General features: G+C 51.9%; 1 protein-coding gene across 4 annotated transcripts in view; it reads right to left on the bottom strand.

The window, feature by feature from the left end:
- Nucleotides 1-6333, bottom strand: part of FGFR3 (fibroblast growth factor receptor 3) — a 65232-nt gene extending 58899 nt beyond the window's left edge. For all 4 annotated transcript variants that reach the window (XM_087726490.1, XM_087726491.1, XM_087726492.1 and 1 more), the window contains exon 1: nt 6047-6333. In XM_087726490.1, the coding sequence (XP_087582616.1) occupies nt 6047-6203 (157 nt within the window). In that variant the 5' untranslated portion in view covers nt 6204-6333. The remainder of the gene's footprint in view (nt 1-6046) is intronic.
- Nucleotides 6334-13889: the final 7556 nt, after the last annotated feature.

Genomic DNA, 13889 nt, shown 5'->3' with positions numbered 1-13889 from the left:
ATCAATCTGAGGTCAGATGTTGTTTGAGAAGATGCCTCTATTCATTACAGAGGTGGAACCAAGTGCCATGACTATCCTACCAGTAGTAAAACCTTCAGCTACAGGTGGTCCTCGCTTTATAGTATGAGTGTAATGAAGCCTACCCACACGACTGACACAATTTTATGGCCTTTTTTGAGGTGCTGGTTAAGCCAACTCAACACTGAAAACTGGATTGACTTTGGACCAAGCGATGGATGATGAAGGTGACTTTTCAACCTGCTCTGTGTGAAGAGATTAAATATCATTTCTCATATGCAACCCCAAGGCACTATTTGAGGTTACATTTGCTAACAACATTACATGAAGTCGATAAAAAAGTACGGCGCAGGATTTTACAGTCTAAAACAGTGTTTCTCAACCTTGGCGACTTTAAGTCCTGTGGACTTCAATCCCCAGAATTCCCCAGCCAGCTATGCTTCGCTGGCTGGGGAATTCTGGGAGTTGAAGTCCACACATCTTCAAGTTGACAAGGTTGAGAAACACTGGTTTAAACGTTTCCTTTCTTCCAACTCTGCTACGTCTAACCTCTGCCTTTTACAACTTCCAAGCTCTGGGGAAGTGATGGGGAACCTTTTGGGCACCACAAGGGAACACTTCGTGTGTGCTCGTCTGGGCCGCCATCAGGAAGAGGAGTTGCCCAGGGGGCATGCGCCCTCCCCAAAATTAACCTCCAGTTGCTGCCGCGCATGTCCATGCGCCCATCAGCTGCCCGGCGCACATGCTCACACCGGAAAATGGAAGCCCAGCTCTTCCGGTTTCCAGCACTGACGCAGGCACAAAGGACAGCTGATTGGCACTTGCACACCAGAAGCCCAGAAGAGGAACGGCCGAGACTGCGCATGCCAGGTGAAATGGCTCCATGTGCCACGTTGGGCACGCGTGCCACAGGTTTATCATCCTGGCTCTGGGGCCTCCTAATCAGCTTTGCAGAATCCAGTCCTTTACCCAAATGACGAAATCCGTTCTGGACGGACATGTTGCAAGCTTCCCCTTTTTCATCCCGAAGCTGGCTGAGGAATTCTGGGAGTTGAAGTCCACAAGTCTTAAAAGTTGCCCAGGTTGGAGACTCCTGCTCTAAATCACTGGAGTGTCCCACATCCTCCCAACAGCTGGGGCAGAGATTGAAATGGACAGCCTGCTAGTTCTCAACCTTTTCCCCCCATAAGAACCAAGGTCTCATCCCCAGAGGCTTCCCTGAACCTTCACACAAGCCATTTACACTCAGGAGTTGATCCCTGATGACGTTACCTAGTTGGGTAACGAAACGTCTGCAAGAAAACCACCGAACTCAAACAGCACTAAAGGAGTCCACACTTTTTCTTAACCACACCAGGCACTGATTCATACGTGGATTCCCACATTCTAACTGCCGAAGGGTTGGAAACGCACCGTTTCACATTTGTGTCACACAAAACTGCCACTCTTTCGAACGAGAGAGAATGTTTCATTGAACAAGGCCTCCTGCGAAGGAAACTGAAGTGCAACTAACGGAATCACACCAAATCTGTTCCAAATACTTGTAATTGTAATTAATTGTAATTTAATAAATTTATATGCCGCCCAATCTGGTAGGACTCCGGGCAGCTTACAAATAGAAGAGAAAAATAAAAAATAAAATATAGGGGAAAACGAAAACAGATTTAAAAGCAACACACCATACACTCAAACCTAGATGGGGGCTGGACTTCATTCATGGGTCAACACAGCCCCAGGCCTGCTGGAACAGCCAGGTTTTAGTGGCTTTTCGGAAGGCCGAGAGAGTGGGAAGGGTCCAGATCTCTGCGGGTAGATCGTTCCATGACAAGATCATTTCTACTACAGACTGGGAAACACCAAGAACCATAAATAGAAATAGAAACGGCTTGAACGTTGTTGTTATTGTTGTTGTTTTAAAAAAGAAAGAAGACTTTTCTCACCCACCCAAAAAAACAACAACAAACCATTAGAATTGGCAAGATAAGGAATCTTGTGGGCATCACGTTTCTCAGCAGCACGATTCAAACTGGTACAATCCTGATCACAATGCCAGGATAATCCTGTTTAAAGCAAGAAAACCGATGCCAAGCAAGATAAATAAAACCGTAGCAGTCATTACAATTTTTCTTGAAATGTTTATACTACAGATCAATTGTTCCCATTAACAAAACGCACACGAGGAGATCGGGGAACATTCCGCGCTGGTTCCTAGGCAGAAAAGCTAAAAGGACACGTGAACGCATTGGAAGCGGAAGAGAACAGCCCCACCCCCACCCCCCCGTGTGTGTCCGTCCCCCACCCACCCCCCGGGACAATGTCAGATCAGAATGACAGCATTATAAAAATCTTGCAGTGGCCTGCGTGGAAGTTACCTACAAAAAGTAACCTCTTACACCAAGAGGGTTCCCCCCACATCCGAAAGCAATTCTACTGCTCAAGGCTAGAGCCACACTCCACCATGGTTTTTACCCTGCTGGATCCGTATTCGAAACTTGTGATTTTGAACAGGGGCTGGCACAAAGAGGAGGAGGGGGGGCACCTATTCTCCAAAGCACCAGAAGGCAGGACAGGAAGCAACGGATGGAAACCAATCAAGGAGAGAACTAAGGAGACATTTCTTGACAGAACAATTAACCAGAAGTTAACCAAGTTAACAACTTGCCTCCAGAAGTTGTGACTGCTCCATCACTGAAGGCTTTTAAGAAGGGACTGGACAGCCACTTGTCTAAAATGGCACAGGCTTTCCTGCCCGAGCAAGGGGTTGGACTAGAAGACCTCCAAGGTCCCCTCCAACTCTGTTTGTTATTCTATAATTCGGATTTGCCAGGTGCCGACTAACCTTAGAAATAAAGTGAACTCGTGAGAAGCAAAGGCCTCTTAAGGAAGCTAAACTGGATTTGGAGACGCTCCCTGCCTCTCATGTCCCTCCTGTGGATTTGCCCGTGGCGGACCTTATTTCAAACAAGTCCTAGTTAGTTCGTCACTACAGCTTTAGATTTAAGAACTGCAGTTAGCCACAAATGAGAAGCTGCTATCCGAATTCTGCTCAAACCTCTCTGGTTTAAACCATTTCTCTTTCTTCTTCCCCATTTCTTCCCCTTTGGCTGTAACCCTTGTGAAATGCTACTCTGGGTTAATGTGCTGTAGGTTTTAAAAGAGCAAATATTATTTTTAATTGCTCTTCGAAGTCATATAATCCAGGCGGAGAGAGAGAGCCTGGGAAGTAGGCACAATTATCCCCAGCTAAAATAAATACGAGATGCAAACAATTCCTCTCTGTGTAGGCGAGTATCATCTGTTCTCTTTGGTGCCCTGGTATCTTTTGTTTATAACTGCAAATTAGCAACAAGTTGTCTCAAGCAGCCCTTCGGTTTTGGAGCTGCAAAGATCCATTCCATGCGAAGCCAAGTAATTTTTCTTAGGTTTTTTTAGAAAACAAGCGTAGTGGGCCACCACTGGAACTCAGCCCCTCGTGGGTCCCTTCCCAGTCCCCCTGGCTCTGTCTGCAGCGAGGCAGTTAGCCCGCTACTTGTCATGCACCAACCGTAGCGAGTTATATCTTTATCTGAATGCGAATGCAAATTTGAATGCTTTTTTATCTCCGCGTCTATTCTGTGGCGGCTGAATAGAGTGGCCGCATGTTCCCGCCTGCAAAGGAGTTCAGTGACCTCCCTAATCATCACTGCCACTCTCGTGAATGACCTACATGGCCAATTCTGTCCTGCCTCTCTACTTTCATTCACAAAAATAAAAACTGACACGGTCTTTGCTGCTGCAGCCGGGAGAAAAGGATCCGGAGGGGAGACGCTCTGCTCGGAGGAGGCCCCCCCAAAGGCTTCGGTTTGGACCGTATTCAAGGACGGCCCGGCCATCTGCCTCTCCTTCTCGCTCACGGGGGAATACCTCCCTGGAAGATGCTAGAATCTGCACCACCTTTACTAATGGCTAGTACTCCTATGAGCAAACACAGGCATTCCTGCAGAATGGCTCCTTTCAGTGCGGCTGAGTGGCGGCACAAGGAAGGGGCTGTTATAACCTTCCCAGCTCCGCGTGGAGAATTAGATCACAAGCGGTGAGGGGGGGGAAATGTTTCCAAGCCCCCCCCCCTTCCTCCTCCTCCTCCTCCTCCTCCTCCTCCTCCTCCTCCTTCTTTTTGCAAAATAAGGCCTTGGACAGCGAAATGCAAAGCTGCTGAACCAACCCGCCTTAGGAATGGACCAATGACCAGCCCGTGTTTCATCCTGGAAAAGGCCCTGTTTGCCTTTCTCTCTTTCTCTCCAATGTCCTGGTGAAAAAGTAAACATTTGTGCTCTGTCTGGAGCTGAACTGTCTCCTTTCTCCAAGCTGTTCCGCAGAAGGTTTTTCACAAAGCTAAGATTTACACCGTGCCTCTTATATTTATAGCATTTACGGCCTCTTGGATGCCCAGTTTCACTACCCTAAAAAGTTTGGCCAGGCTTGATTAATGAAATCCACGTTTGCCTTCCAGCGCTGGGGATAACTGCCCGTCAACATTCGCTCAAATTAAGACTGTGTTGTCTTGGGGAATTAAGCCTAACTGTTGGTGTTTATTCTGGTGGGAACGTACCTATTCACACCCAACAAATTGGTCTTTTGTGTATCTGCTCTGACCGCATTTTCTTCTAAATAAGTTGTGCTTGTTTACACACAACATAGCAGCGAAACCAAATATTGGTGTTCCTTGTGTAGCGTGTTTAGTTAGTTTCAGACCTGTGCAGTTAAAGGATCTAAAGCAGTGTTTCTCAACCTTGGCAACTTGAAGATGTCCGGACTTCAACTCCCAGAATTCCCCAGCCAGCATTCGCTGGCTGGGGAATTCTGGGAGTTGAAGTCCGGACATCTTCAAGTTGCCAAGGTTGAGAAACACTGATCTAAAGTGATGCAAAGACCGAATTGAAAAGCTGAATATGACTGTCAGGAGAAGCAGGTAAAGTCAGCTGGACTCTTTTAGTTTTACATGTCAAAACTGAGGCATCCCAGCGCTAGTCCTTAGGACAATCACTCTCCCCTGAACATTAAATGCAACGGCTGCTCCCCCAGGGCTACGGCCTTCAGCCTCTTTCAACAGAAGAAACTTTGTGAAAACTTTTCCACCAGGAGTTTCCCATGGCTTTTATTTATCACTTGCTTTCAATGCAAGCAAAGGCAGCGGGGGGATTTAAACCACCGAATGCAGTCGCCCATTTCCCCCTTTCCTAGGCTTTTAATAGCCCAAGAATTAAAACCGAACTTCAGCGCTTCTTTTCGGCCTCGTCTGAAGGGGAAGCGGCCGCAAGAGAAGGACAGCCGGCTCCCCCCGGGAAATCCTTTCGCTTTCCGCGAGTACAAAAAGCCCCTTTCAGACGCAACTGGTGGCTGCCGCGGCTCCACGTTTCCGAGCAGGAGACACACCTTGGGTTGCTGCTCCGGCGCAGAGGCGGCTGAGCTGGGCAGGCTAATATTTGCTCAGGGTTCGAATCCCGCAACACCCGGAGGAAATATTCCTCCTCCTCCTCCTCTGGCAGACGGTCGCCCGGCAGACTCCGAAAGGAGAACCGGGGACTGCGGTGCCCCCAGCAGCACTTTGCAAGGGGCGAGAAAGCGGCCCCAGGAGGACCCCGGGCATTGATCCAATGGGGAGGGGGTCTCGCTCTTTCTGCAGCGGAAGGTGGGAGCCTAGAGGTGGGTCTTAGCGCGGAGCTCCCCGTCGTCTCTCCAGCGAAGGAGCCGGGCAAGAGCGCGCAGCCAAACGCCTCGGCCGGAGCGGGTCCCCAACCAGCCAGGGGGGCCTTTGCGGGGTCCGGCAGGAGCCCCGAGGGGGAGAACGCCAAAGCAGCCTCTTCCCCCCCCCTCCGGCCCCTTCGCCCAGCGCCAACTTTCCCCGGGAAGCTCTCCGGCTTCTTCCCCAGCCCACCAGCGGAGGCTCCCTCGGGGAAGGGCACCCAGGAAGCCCCCGGCCAGCCCGGCTCGCCCGCCCGCCCGCAGCTCCTCCTCCTCCTCCTCCTCGGCGTCCCCGGGGGCTGCTTACCTGCGGGCTGCGGGGCTCCGTCCCCGGGCAAGGCGGGGGCCGGGCGTCCGCGCACGGCGGCCAACAAGAGCAGGCAGCGCAGGGCGGCCCCGAGTGCCCGCATGCCGCCTCCGCTCCGGCCCGCGGGGGAAGCGCTCGGCCGGCCGGCCTCAGCCATCCTCCAGGTGCATGGTGGCCCTCGGCCCGCGGCCCGGCCGGCGCTCACAGCCTCCCGGACGCCGCCCCGTCCCAGCGCCCCGACAGAAGCGCCGCTCCGCTCGCCTCTCTCGGCTTTGCTCCGCTCCGCTGCTGCCCGCACAGCGCTCCCGCGAGGTAGGCGGGACGGCCCGCCCGGGACACCCCCGCCACGCCCCCCGCCCCGCCCCCGGGACCCCCGCCCCCCCCGCCCCCCGCGCCTACCTGCCAAGCGGCTCCGCGGAGGAGGAGGAGGAGGAGAGCGAGGGCTGGGCTGCTGCGCTCCGGCCGCCCTCCCCCCCTCCCGCCCGTCGGCCGGCGCCGCCTCTCGCTCTCTCTTGCCCGGGGGGGGGGGGCAGCGGGCGGCCCCCAGCAGCGGAGGGCAGGGCCAGGCTGGTTTCAGCCTCCCTCCGCCAGGAAACGGGCGCCAGAGTTCGGCTGGGCTGGTCCGGGCTAGAGGCACCTTCACAGGCAGAGCGCGGTCTCGGGGTGAAGGTGGGGGGACACGAGGGGGGGGGCAGGAGGTTGGCTGCCCCTCCACCTGTCAAGGCCAGTCAAAGCCCCCCAATCCTTGGGGCATCTCTTGGTGGGATCCAGCCCAAGCCACCCCTCCCAAACCTCCCTCTCACCATGGCTGGAGATTTTCAAGAAGAGCCTGGACAGACATGTGTCCGGAGTGGTAGAGAGTCTCCCGCTTGAGCAGGGGGTTGGACTGGATGACCTCCAAGGTCCCTTCCAACTCTGTGGTTCTGCACATCCCATCCTTCTGCAGGCAGTCCCCATCAGAACAACGTTTTTGGATGAGGTCCAAGAGAAGCCCACCCCAGGGCCAAAGACCTGTAAAAGGAGTTGATTGTGGGGTGACTGTGTCCCTCTCCTCAAGCTCAACCCTTGGTGACTTCCTCCAGGCTTCCCAAGCTGCCTCCATGCCTTGATAAGTAGCTAAAGTGACTGAGGCTGCCCCCCCCAAATGAAAACCTGTACCATTCTTCTAACTCAGGAGTCCCTCTTTGGGACGGGCATCGGAGGCCCAGCTGTGACGGGAGAAGAGGCTAAGCAGGATGAGGTCCTTTGCGCCCCAAAATTGGGTCTCTCCCCTGTCTCAAAATCAGCCCAGAGAAACCCCTTTTGGGAGGGGGGGGAGGCCTGTCTTGCCAGAGAAAACTTTGCAAACTCCAGAGAGAGGGGAGGCCAGGGGGGGGGGATAAAAGGCTGCCAGCCCAGGAGTTTAAACAAGGAGGGGAAGCTGGGACTTTTATTTCTTTGGACTAGAATTCGTTCTTGGCCAGGGGGGGGGATTCGACACAGGAGGAATTTTCCTTTGGGGCAGGTCCTTTTTTAAATTTTTTTAAAAGGTGATCTTGTTTCCCCAGGGCTTTGGGGTTTCTTTTGGGAGGGGGGGGCTGGGGAGGGGGCCCGAGTGGAAAGGTCCAGCGGCTTTTAATGGCCTCCCTTCTCCCCTCTTTCTCTGCAGCTGCAAGGAGGCCGGAATAAGCGAATTCTATGAAGGAAAAGACCTGGGATCAGGAATTCCAGGGGAGGCCTTGGGAAGCTGCCTTGCCGGATATATTCCTGGAATGTGGATTTCTGAAGCGATTATCAGAATTTAATCTTAAAACAGAAGCCTCTGACCTTCCTGACTGGAATGGCCGTCAGAGGGAAGAGACAAATGTTTCTCCTTTATTGGGGTGGGGGGGCAAATCCTCTTCAGGGATTCAGAAAAGTGTCCACAGGTAATAGAATTCCTGCTAAAGGGATTTGTTTCTCTATAAAAACAATTTTAACGACCTCAGAAGGATGGAAAGCTGAGTCCACCTTGAGCCGGTCAGAATCGAACTGCTGTCAAAGGGCTGAAAAGGGAGGGAGGGAAGGAAGGAAGGAAGGAGCGTAGATGGATGTGTGGAATGTGGATTCATGGATGCATGGAAATAGGTGGTAGGTAGGTAGGTAGGTAGGTAGGTAGGTAGGTAGGTAGGTAGGTAGGTAGGAAGGAAGGAAGGAAGGAAGGAAGGAAGGAAGGAAGGAAGGAAGGAAGGAAGGAAGGAAGGAACCAGCTACCCCCGGAGATCCGGACCTCACCCACTCTCATGGCCTTCAGGAAAGCTGTAAAAACTTGGCTGTTCCGGCAGGCCTGGGGCTGTTGACCTCACTGTTGAGGTCCAGCCCCGATTAGAATGAATGTATGAGGGTATTTGCTGTTTTTAAACTGTTTTCTTTTTATCTTTTGTGTTTCTCTTACAGTTTTTGTAAGCTGCCCGGAGTCCTTCGGGATTGGGCGGCATATAAATATATTTAATAAATAAATAAATAAATAAATTATATACCGCTTCATGGAGCTTTACGATGCGATCTGATTCCATTTGGCCTTTTAAAACTCTCCTGCCTAGTAATCCTTGCTGTTCCTCGGTGGTTTTTATTTTTTTTGGTCCTTGTGTGGGTGTCGGTCGCTGTGCAGGAAAGCAAACGAATGTTTTGCAGGCAGAGCAAACACAATTTGTTTTTCGTGAATGATCCAGCAGTCCCAAGGACGATTGCAAAGCACGGGGCAAAAGTTGAAGATCTAATAAATGAATCCTTTTTTTTTTGGAGGGGGGGGAATAAAAAAAGAGAGAGAGAGGAGAATGTCCTTTGGAAACCTCTAGTAGGTGTTGTGTTTCCCAATGAAAGAGCACCTTTAATAGGAAGTTATATTGGGAATCAAAAACTTTCTCTAATGGGCAGAAGTAAACAAGGGACTTTGGAACAAGCTGCCCTCTGTGGGCTGCCCGGTGACGCTGTTAGGCTGCCTCGTTCCTGCCCCAGCCTTATTTTGGCCGAGATGGGTAAATAATGTGTTTTCTTGGGAATACAAACCTCCCGTTCTGAGTTTGTTTTCTGTTCGCCTACATGAGGTTTACAATGGAGAGTTCCAGAGGAATCTTTCAAAATTTTATTTTTATTTATCTCTCACATTTCAAAAAAAATCAACACCTCCCTCACGCTTGTTGGGGTCCTACTTTCCCGATGGAACCAGTAGATGAATGCGGAGATATGAAGCAAGAGAAGCTTTTGCTATATAGGCAATCCTCAACTTACGACCGTCCGTTCAACCATGGTTCAGAATCACAACGCTTGCTTGGTGCTCTTGGAGTTTGGTTGCTTTTGAGCAGACATTTCATCACTAAACTAGGTGGCAGCATCAGTTTTAGAAGGGGTAGGGGGTTGTGAGAGGAGGAGGAGGAGGAGGAGGAGGAGGAAGAAGAGGAGGAGGAGGAAGAAGAAGAGGAGGAAGAGGAGGAGGAAGAAGAAGAGGAGGAGGAGGAAGAAGAGGAGGAAGAAGAGGAGGAGGAGGAAGAAGAAGAAGAGGAGGAGGAGGAAGAAGAGGAGGAGGAAGAAGAGGAGGAGGAAGAAGAAGAAGAGGAGGAAGAAGAAGAAGAGGAGGAGGAGGAAGAAGAGGAGGAGGAGGAAGAAGAGGAGGAGGAAGAAGAGGAGGAGGAAGAAGAGGAGGAGGAAGAAGAAGAGGAGGAGGAGGAAGAAGAAGAGGAGGAGGAAGAGGAGGAGGAGGAGGAAGAAGAGGAGGAGGAGGAAGAAGAAGAGGAGGAGGAAGAAGAAGAGGAGGAGGAGGAAGAAGAAGAGGAGGAGGAGGAAGAAGAAGAGGAGGAGGAGGAGGAAGAGGAGGAGGAAGTCATCCTTGGTGCTCTCTAAACATGATTTGTTTTCTTGCAGACATTTCATTATCCATCTAGGTAACATCATCAGTGCTAGAAGGGAATTGAGAAGAGAAGGAGATATTCTCTGATCAGGCAGGCTCCGTCTCCTGGGAGAAATAATTCAATCATGTATTACGTGATTAGCTAAAGTACAACTTAACGATCTAAATTTCATGAGGATCATGTGCAATGCATACTTTTATCTTTTTTAATGCAGCCGCCTAAAAGTCTCCTGAAGTGGCTTGAACGGAGAACGTATCAGGCGATTGTAGCCAAGGTTGGCATAAAATAAGATTAAAGAGAAATGTTTTCTGGCGATGTTTGCAGCCTCCCCTCCGTCTTTGTCTCAATACAGCCCCTCTCCCTCCTTAAGCGGCCTTAAAATTTCCCTTCTGAGGCTCAGGCGCTTCCTTTGACGGGTGATTTACACGGACAGGTAATCCTCGACTTACGACCATGACGGAGGCCAAAACACCTGTCGTTAACCTTTTTACAACCTTTCTCGCCACAGTTGTTAAGTGAATCGCTGCAGTTGTAAAGTCAATAACACAGTCGTTAAGTGAATCCGGCTCCCCACTGCCTTTTCTCATCAGAAGGTCACAAAAGGGGAGCAACCCACTTCTGCTTTGGAGTTGGGGAGTGGCACCGCTCTCGGAGGCCAGCCTGACCCTCACCCAGCCCAACAGAGACCTCCCACCATTGGGACAGGGGAAAGGGCTTGTCCCTCAAGAGTGGGGGGGGGACAGAGGTGGGAAGAAGGGGCCCGGCCTGCCCCCAGCGCCCCCCACGGACCGATTACGGATCGAAGGCTCCTCTCTCTGCAGCCTTTTTCTGCAAGTCCCAGCTACTCAGCGGGGCGTCATCATTTCCGGGGGTCCAGCTCAGATATCAGGATCCGCCGGGATTAAGTGGGAGAAAACGCCGCTGGCCAAGCGGAACAAACACATCCAAAGGTTAATCTTGTTTTACGAAAACACAACTTCCAAAAGTCGATCGTGGCCTCCGCCAAGAAGCCCTTCCCCCACCCCCCACCCACCCATTCTGGGGTCTTGGTGTCCCTCGGCTAAGACCCAGCCCGGAAAGCAGGACGGGGGCAGCCCTCCTGTAATTCTGGCTGGGTTAAAGAGCAGGACGCTGGGATGGAGGAGCCATATCACACCCTAAAATGAGGACCCAGATTGTTGTTGGGGGCAATATGCTGACTCTGTAAACTGCTTAGAGAGGGTTGAAAGCCCTAGGAAGCGGTATATAAGTCTAACTGCTAACTGCTAGTCTAACTGCTAAGGGAGTGGGGTTTGCGGAGACGATGGGGAGGAGGACTGTGGGGTCCTTGGTGCTCTCTGAGCTTGGTGGTTTTCATGCAGGTTTCATTACCCAGCTAGGTAACCTCATCAGTGACCATATTGGCTACTTTGGGTCAGGAAACATCTGTAGGAATTCAAGTAGGCTCATTTCAAATATTCTCCTTTATGGAGAGATCTTGCCTACATCCCGAGGAAGCCACCTAAAGCACACGGCGGCCCAGACGTTTGAGGGAAGTGGGCCACAGCCTCTGTCTTCTGGTCATGTGAGAAGAATCCATTGGTGGCTGTCCAGTTGACCTTCCAAAATCCCTACCTCTCCTTATCTTCATTGCCCCATGGCAGCATGAGAAAGAGAACTGAAATAGTGCCAACTCAACACCCCCCTCCCAACTAAAATGGAGGTCAGCCTCCCCTTCTCAGCTAAGAGACCCAGTGGCCGAGGTGTCTCTGCACCACATGCGCCCCCCCTCAGTATCTACTCATAGTGGCACCTGCCAATGCTACACCTACCAGAGATTTGGTGGGGGGAGCAAAATGATTGTGGGAAAATTTGGGACAACCAAGGCCTGGATGATGGAGAATCTCCGTAGACATTTAGCTTTTCCCTTCGGAGGGTCTGTGAGCATGAACGGATTCCCAGAGAACATTGCAGAGCACAGGAACCATTTGCGCTTCATTAGGGATGCACGGGCTCCCCCCACCCCACAGCCTCCTGCAGGGGTCTTCCAGAGGGAAGGGGGCCAGGGCAGAAAACACCCTGCAGAAAGCACAGCTCCACAACACGGCTCCTCACACGCATTTGCCCCACTCAGGTGGCCCCGAGGACAGAGATAAGCCTCCCAGTGGCCTCAAGGACCCTCTCAAAGGATGCAAAGGACCAGCTGCCTGCAAGGAGGGTCAATCCTTCCATCCTCCACCATCCAGTAAGAACCGAAGAAGCTCCTTGGATGAGAAGCGAAAGGTCTTCCAGGGAAAAGCCAAGAAAGTCCACTTGACTTGTGTGGGGAAAGCAGCCTGGATGACGGAGAATCCCCCTACATCCCCCCCATGGATGGTAGCTTCCCTCTGGTCCTCCGTTCAGGCCAGAGGGATCCTCCGTGGCCATTCTCATTCATTCCCTGCCATGTGGCTAGAGCCTTGTGTGCTGCACAACCACACACTTCCCCTTCTGGCTGCCGTGCCCCCTTCCCTTTGCCAGCTCGTCTGGCAGGTGGCAATATCTGAATACCAATGGAAGCAGAGGGGGGGGAGGGGGGTGTCCTTTGGCAGAGGTTCGGATAGAGGGAGGGATGTGGAGTCCCAGATACACACCTCTGCCTGCGTGGATTTTCCCTTCTGCCTCTTTTTTTCCCAGCCTCCCCTTGGAAGCCTCGCACTCCAATCCAGGAGGGGCGGAGGAGGAGGTGCCCCCCGTTTGTATGAATCAGACATTCAGCTCCCAAATCTCCCAGGTCACCCTAAGTGTCAGGTGGCAGCAGTTTCTCAGGAGGACAAAAACAGCGGAGAGAGCCGGGCGCAGCCTGGGAGCCGAAGGAAGGAAGATTCGCATGGAAGCCACCGGTGACAGCTTTACTGCCTGCCGCACAATGGCTCCATCAGAGAAGCTTTAAGGCAGTGTTTTTCAACCTTGGCAACTTGAAGATGTCAGGACTTCAACTCCTAGAATCCCCCAGCCAGCGAATGCTGGCTGGGGAATTCTGGGAGTTGAAGTCCGGACATCTTCAAGTTGCCAAGGTTGAAAAACACTGCTTTAAGGGATGATGATGAAATGTAGCCTGTTCTGGCCCCGGCTGCCCGCCCCCTCCCCTGCCATCCCCCCCCCCAAGGCTGCTGTGGAGAAGCAGCAGCAGCACAACCCCCCCCCCCAGATCCCACACAAAGCCCCCTCCCCTCCTTGGAAAAACACACCTTTGTGATGCCCTGGAAGAAAAGCTGCTACTTAGCAAAACAAAAGGCGTTTTATAATCTGCTTATTGTGCTTCATTAGGCGGGGAGGCGGGCGCCCGGGATCCTAATAGGGAGGCGGGCTCTGCAACCCCACGTTCCCCCTCCTCCTCGGTGCTAATAAAGACATTTCTCGCTTCGCGTCCAAGCAGGACAACGCACTCTTCTCTTGTCCTTTCTCTCTCTCGGGGACAATTTGACATCTTCATCCCCTTCACCGGGGGGCAGAGTTCTGCTTGGGCTGAAAGCAAAAGAAGGGTCCATCCGAAGCTCCATCATCTCTTCTCTGCAGGAGAACTTTGTTTTGACCGAGAAGAAGTTGGGAAAAAGCGTTTGTGTTTGTCTGAATGGTTTCTGGGCGCCCTTCTCAAGATCCCTGGAGGAAACGGGTGTTTCATCCCCTTCTCCAGGTTTCTTTGGGGAAAGGTCCCTCCGTAAGGGGCCCAGTCTTTGCGTAGCCGTTGTACAGCAAAAGGCCCATATTTATATACTGGAGTTGAGCCCCGAGGCCATCAGACGGCTGACATCCCCATTTCAATGCATCCATACAGCGATTTAAGCAGAGAGCCTCTTCCAAGGACTAAGTTGAATCCGTTGGCTTTGCGTTTAGAGCAAAGCTATTGAAATCTCTTTTGAAAAGTCCCCTTGGAATCGTTCACCTTATATGGTGTTTTTAAATTTATTCGCATTCTGGAGGGTGTTTTTTGTTCATAAGGTCATTTTTGCTTGCAA

Source organism: Thamnophis sirtalis, unplaced genomic scaffold (genome assembly GCF_051295495.1).
Source record: "Thamnophis sirtalis isolate CommonGarterSnake01/CBP01778 unplaced genomic scaffold, rThaSir2_p1.2 scaffold_12, whole genome shotgun sequence".
In the NCBI taxonomy this organism is placed as follows: domain Eukaryota; kingdom Metazoa; phylum Chordata; class Lepidosauria; order Squamata; family Natricidae; genus Thamnophis; species Thamnophis sirtalis.
This window is presented reverse-complemented; position numbering and strand designations above follow the sequence as displayed.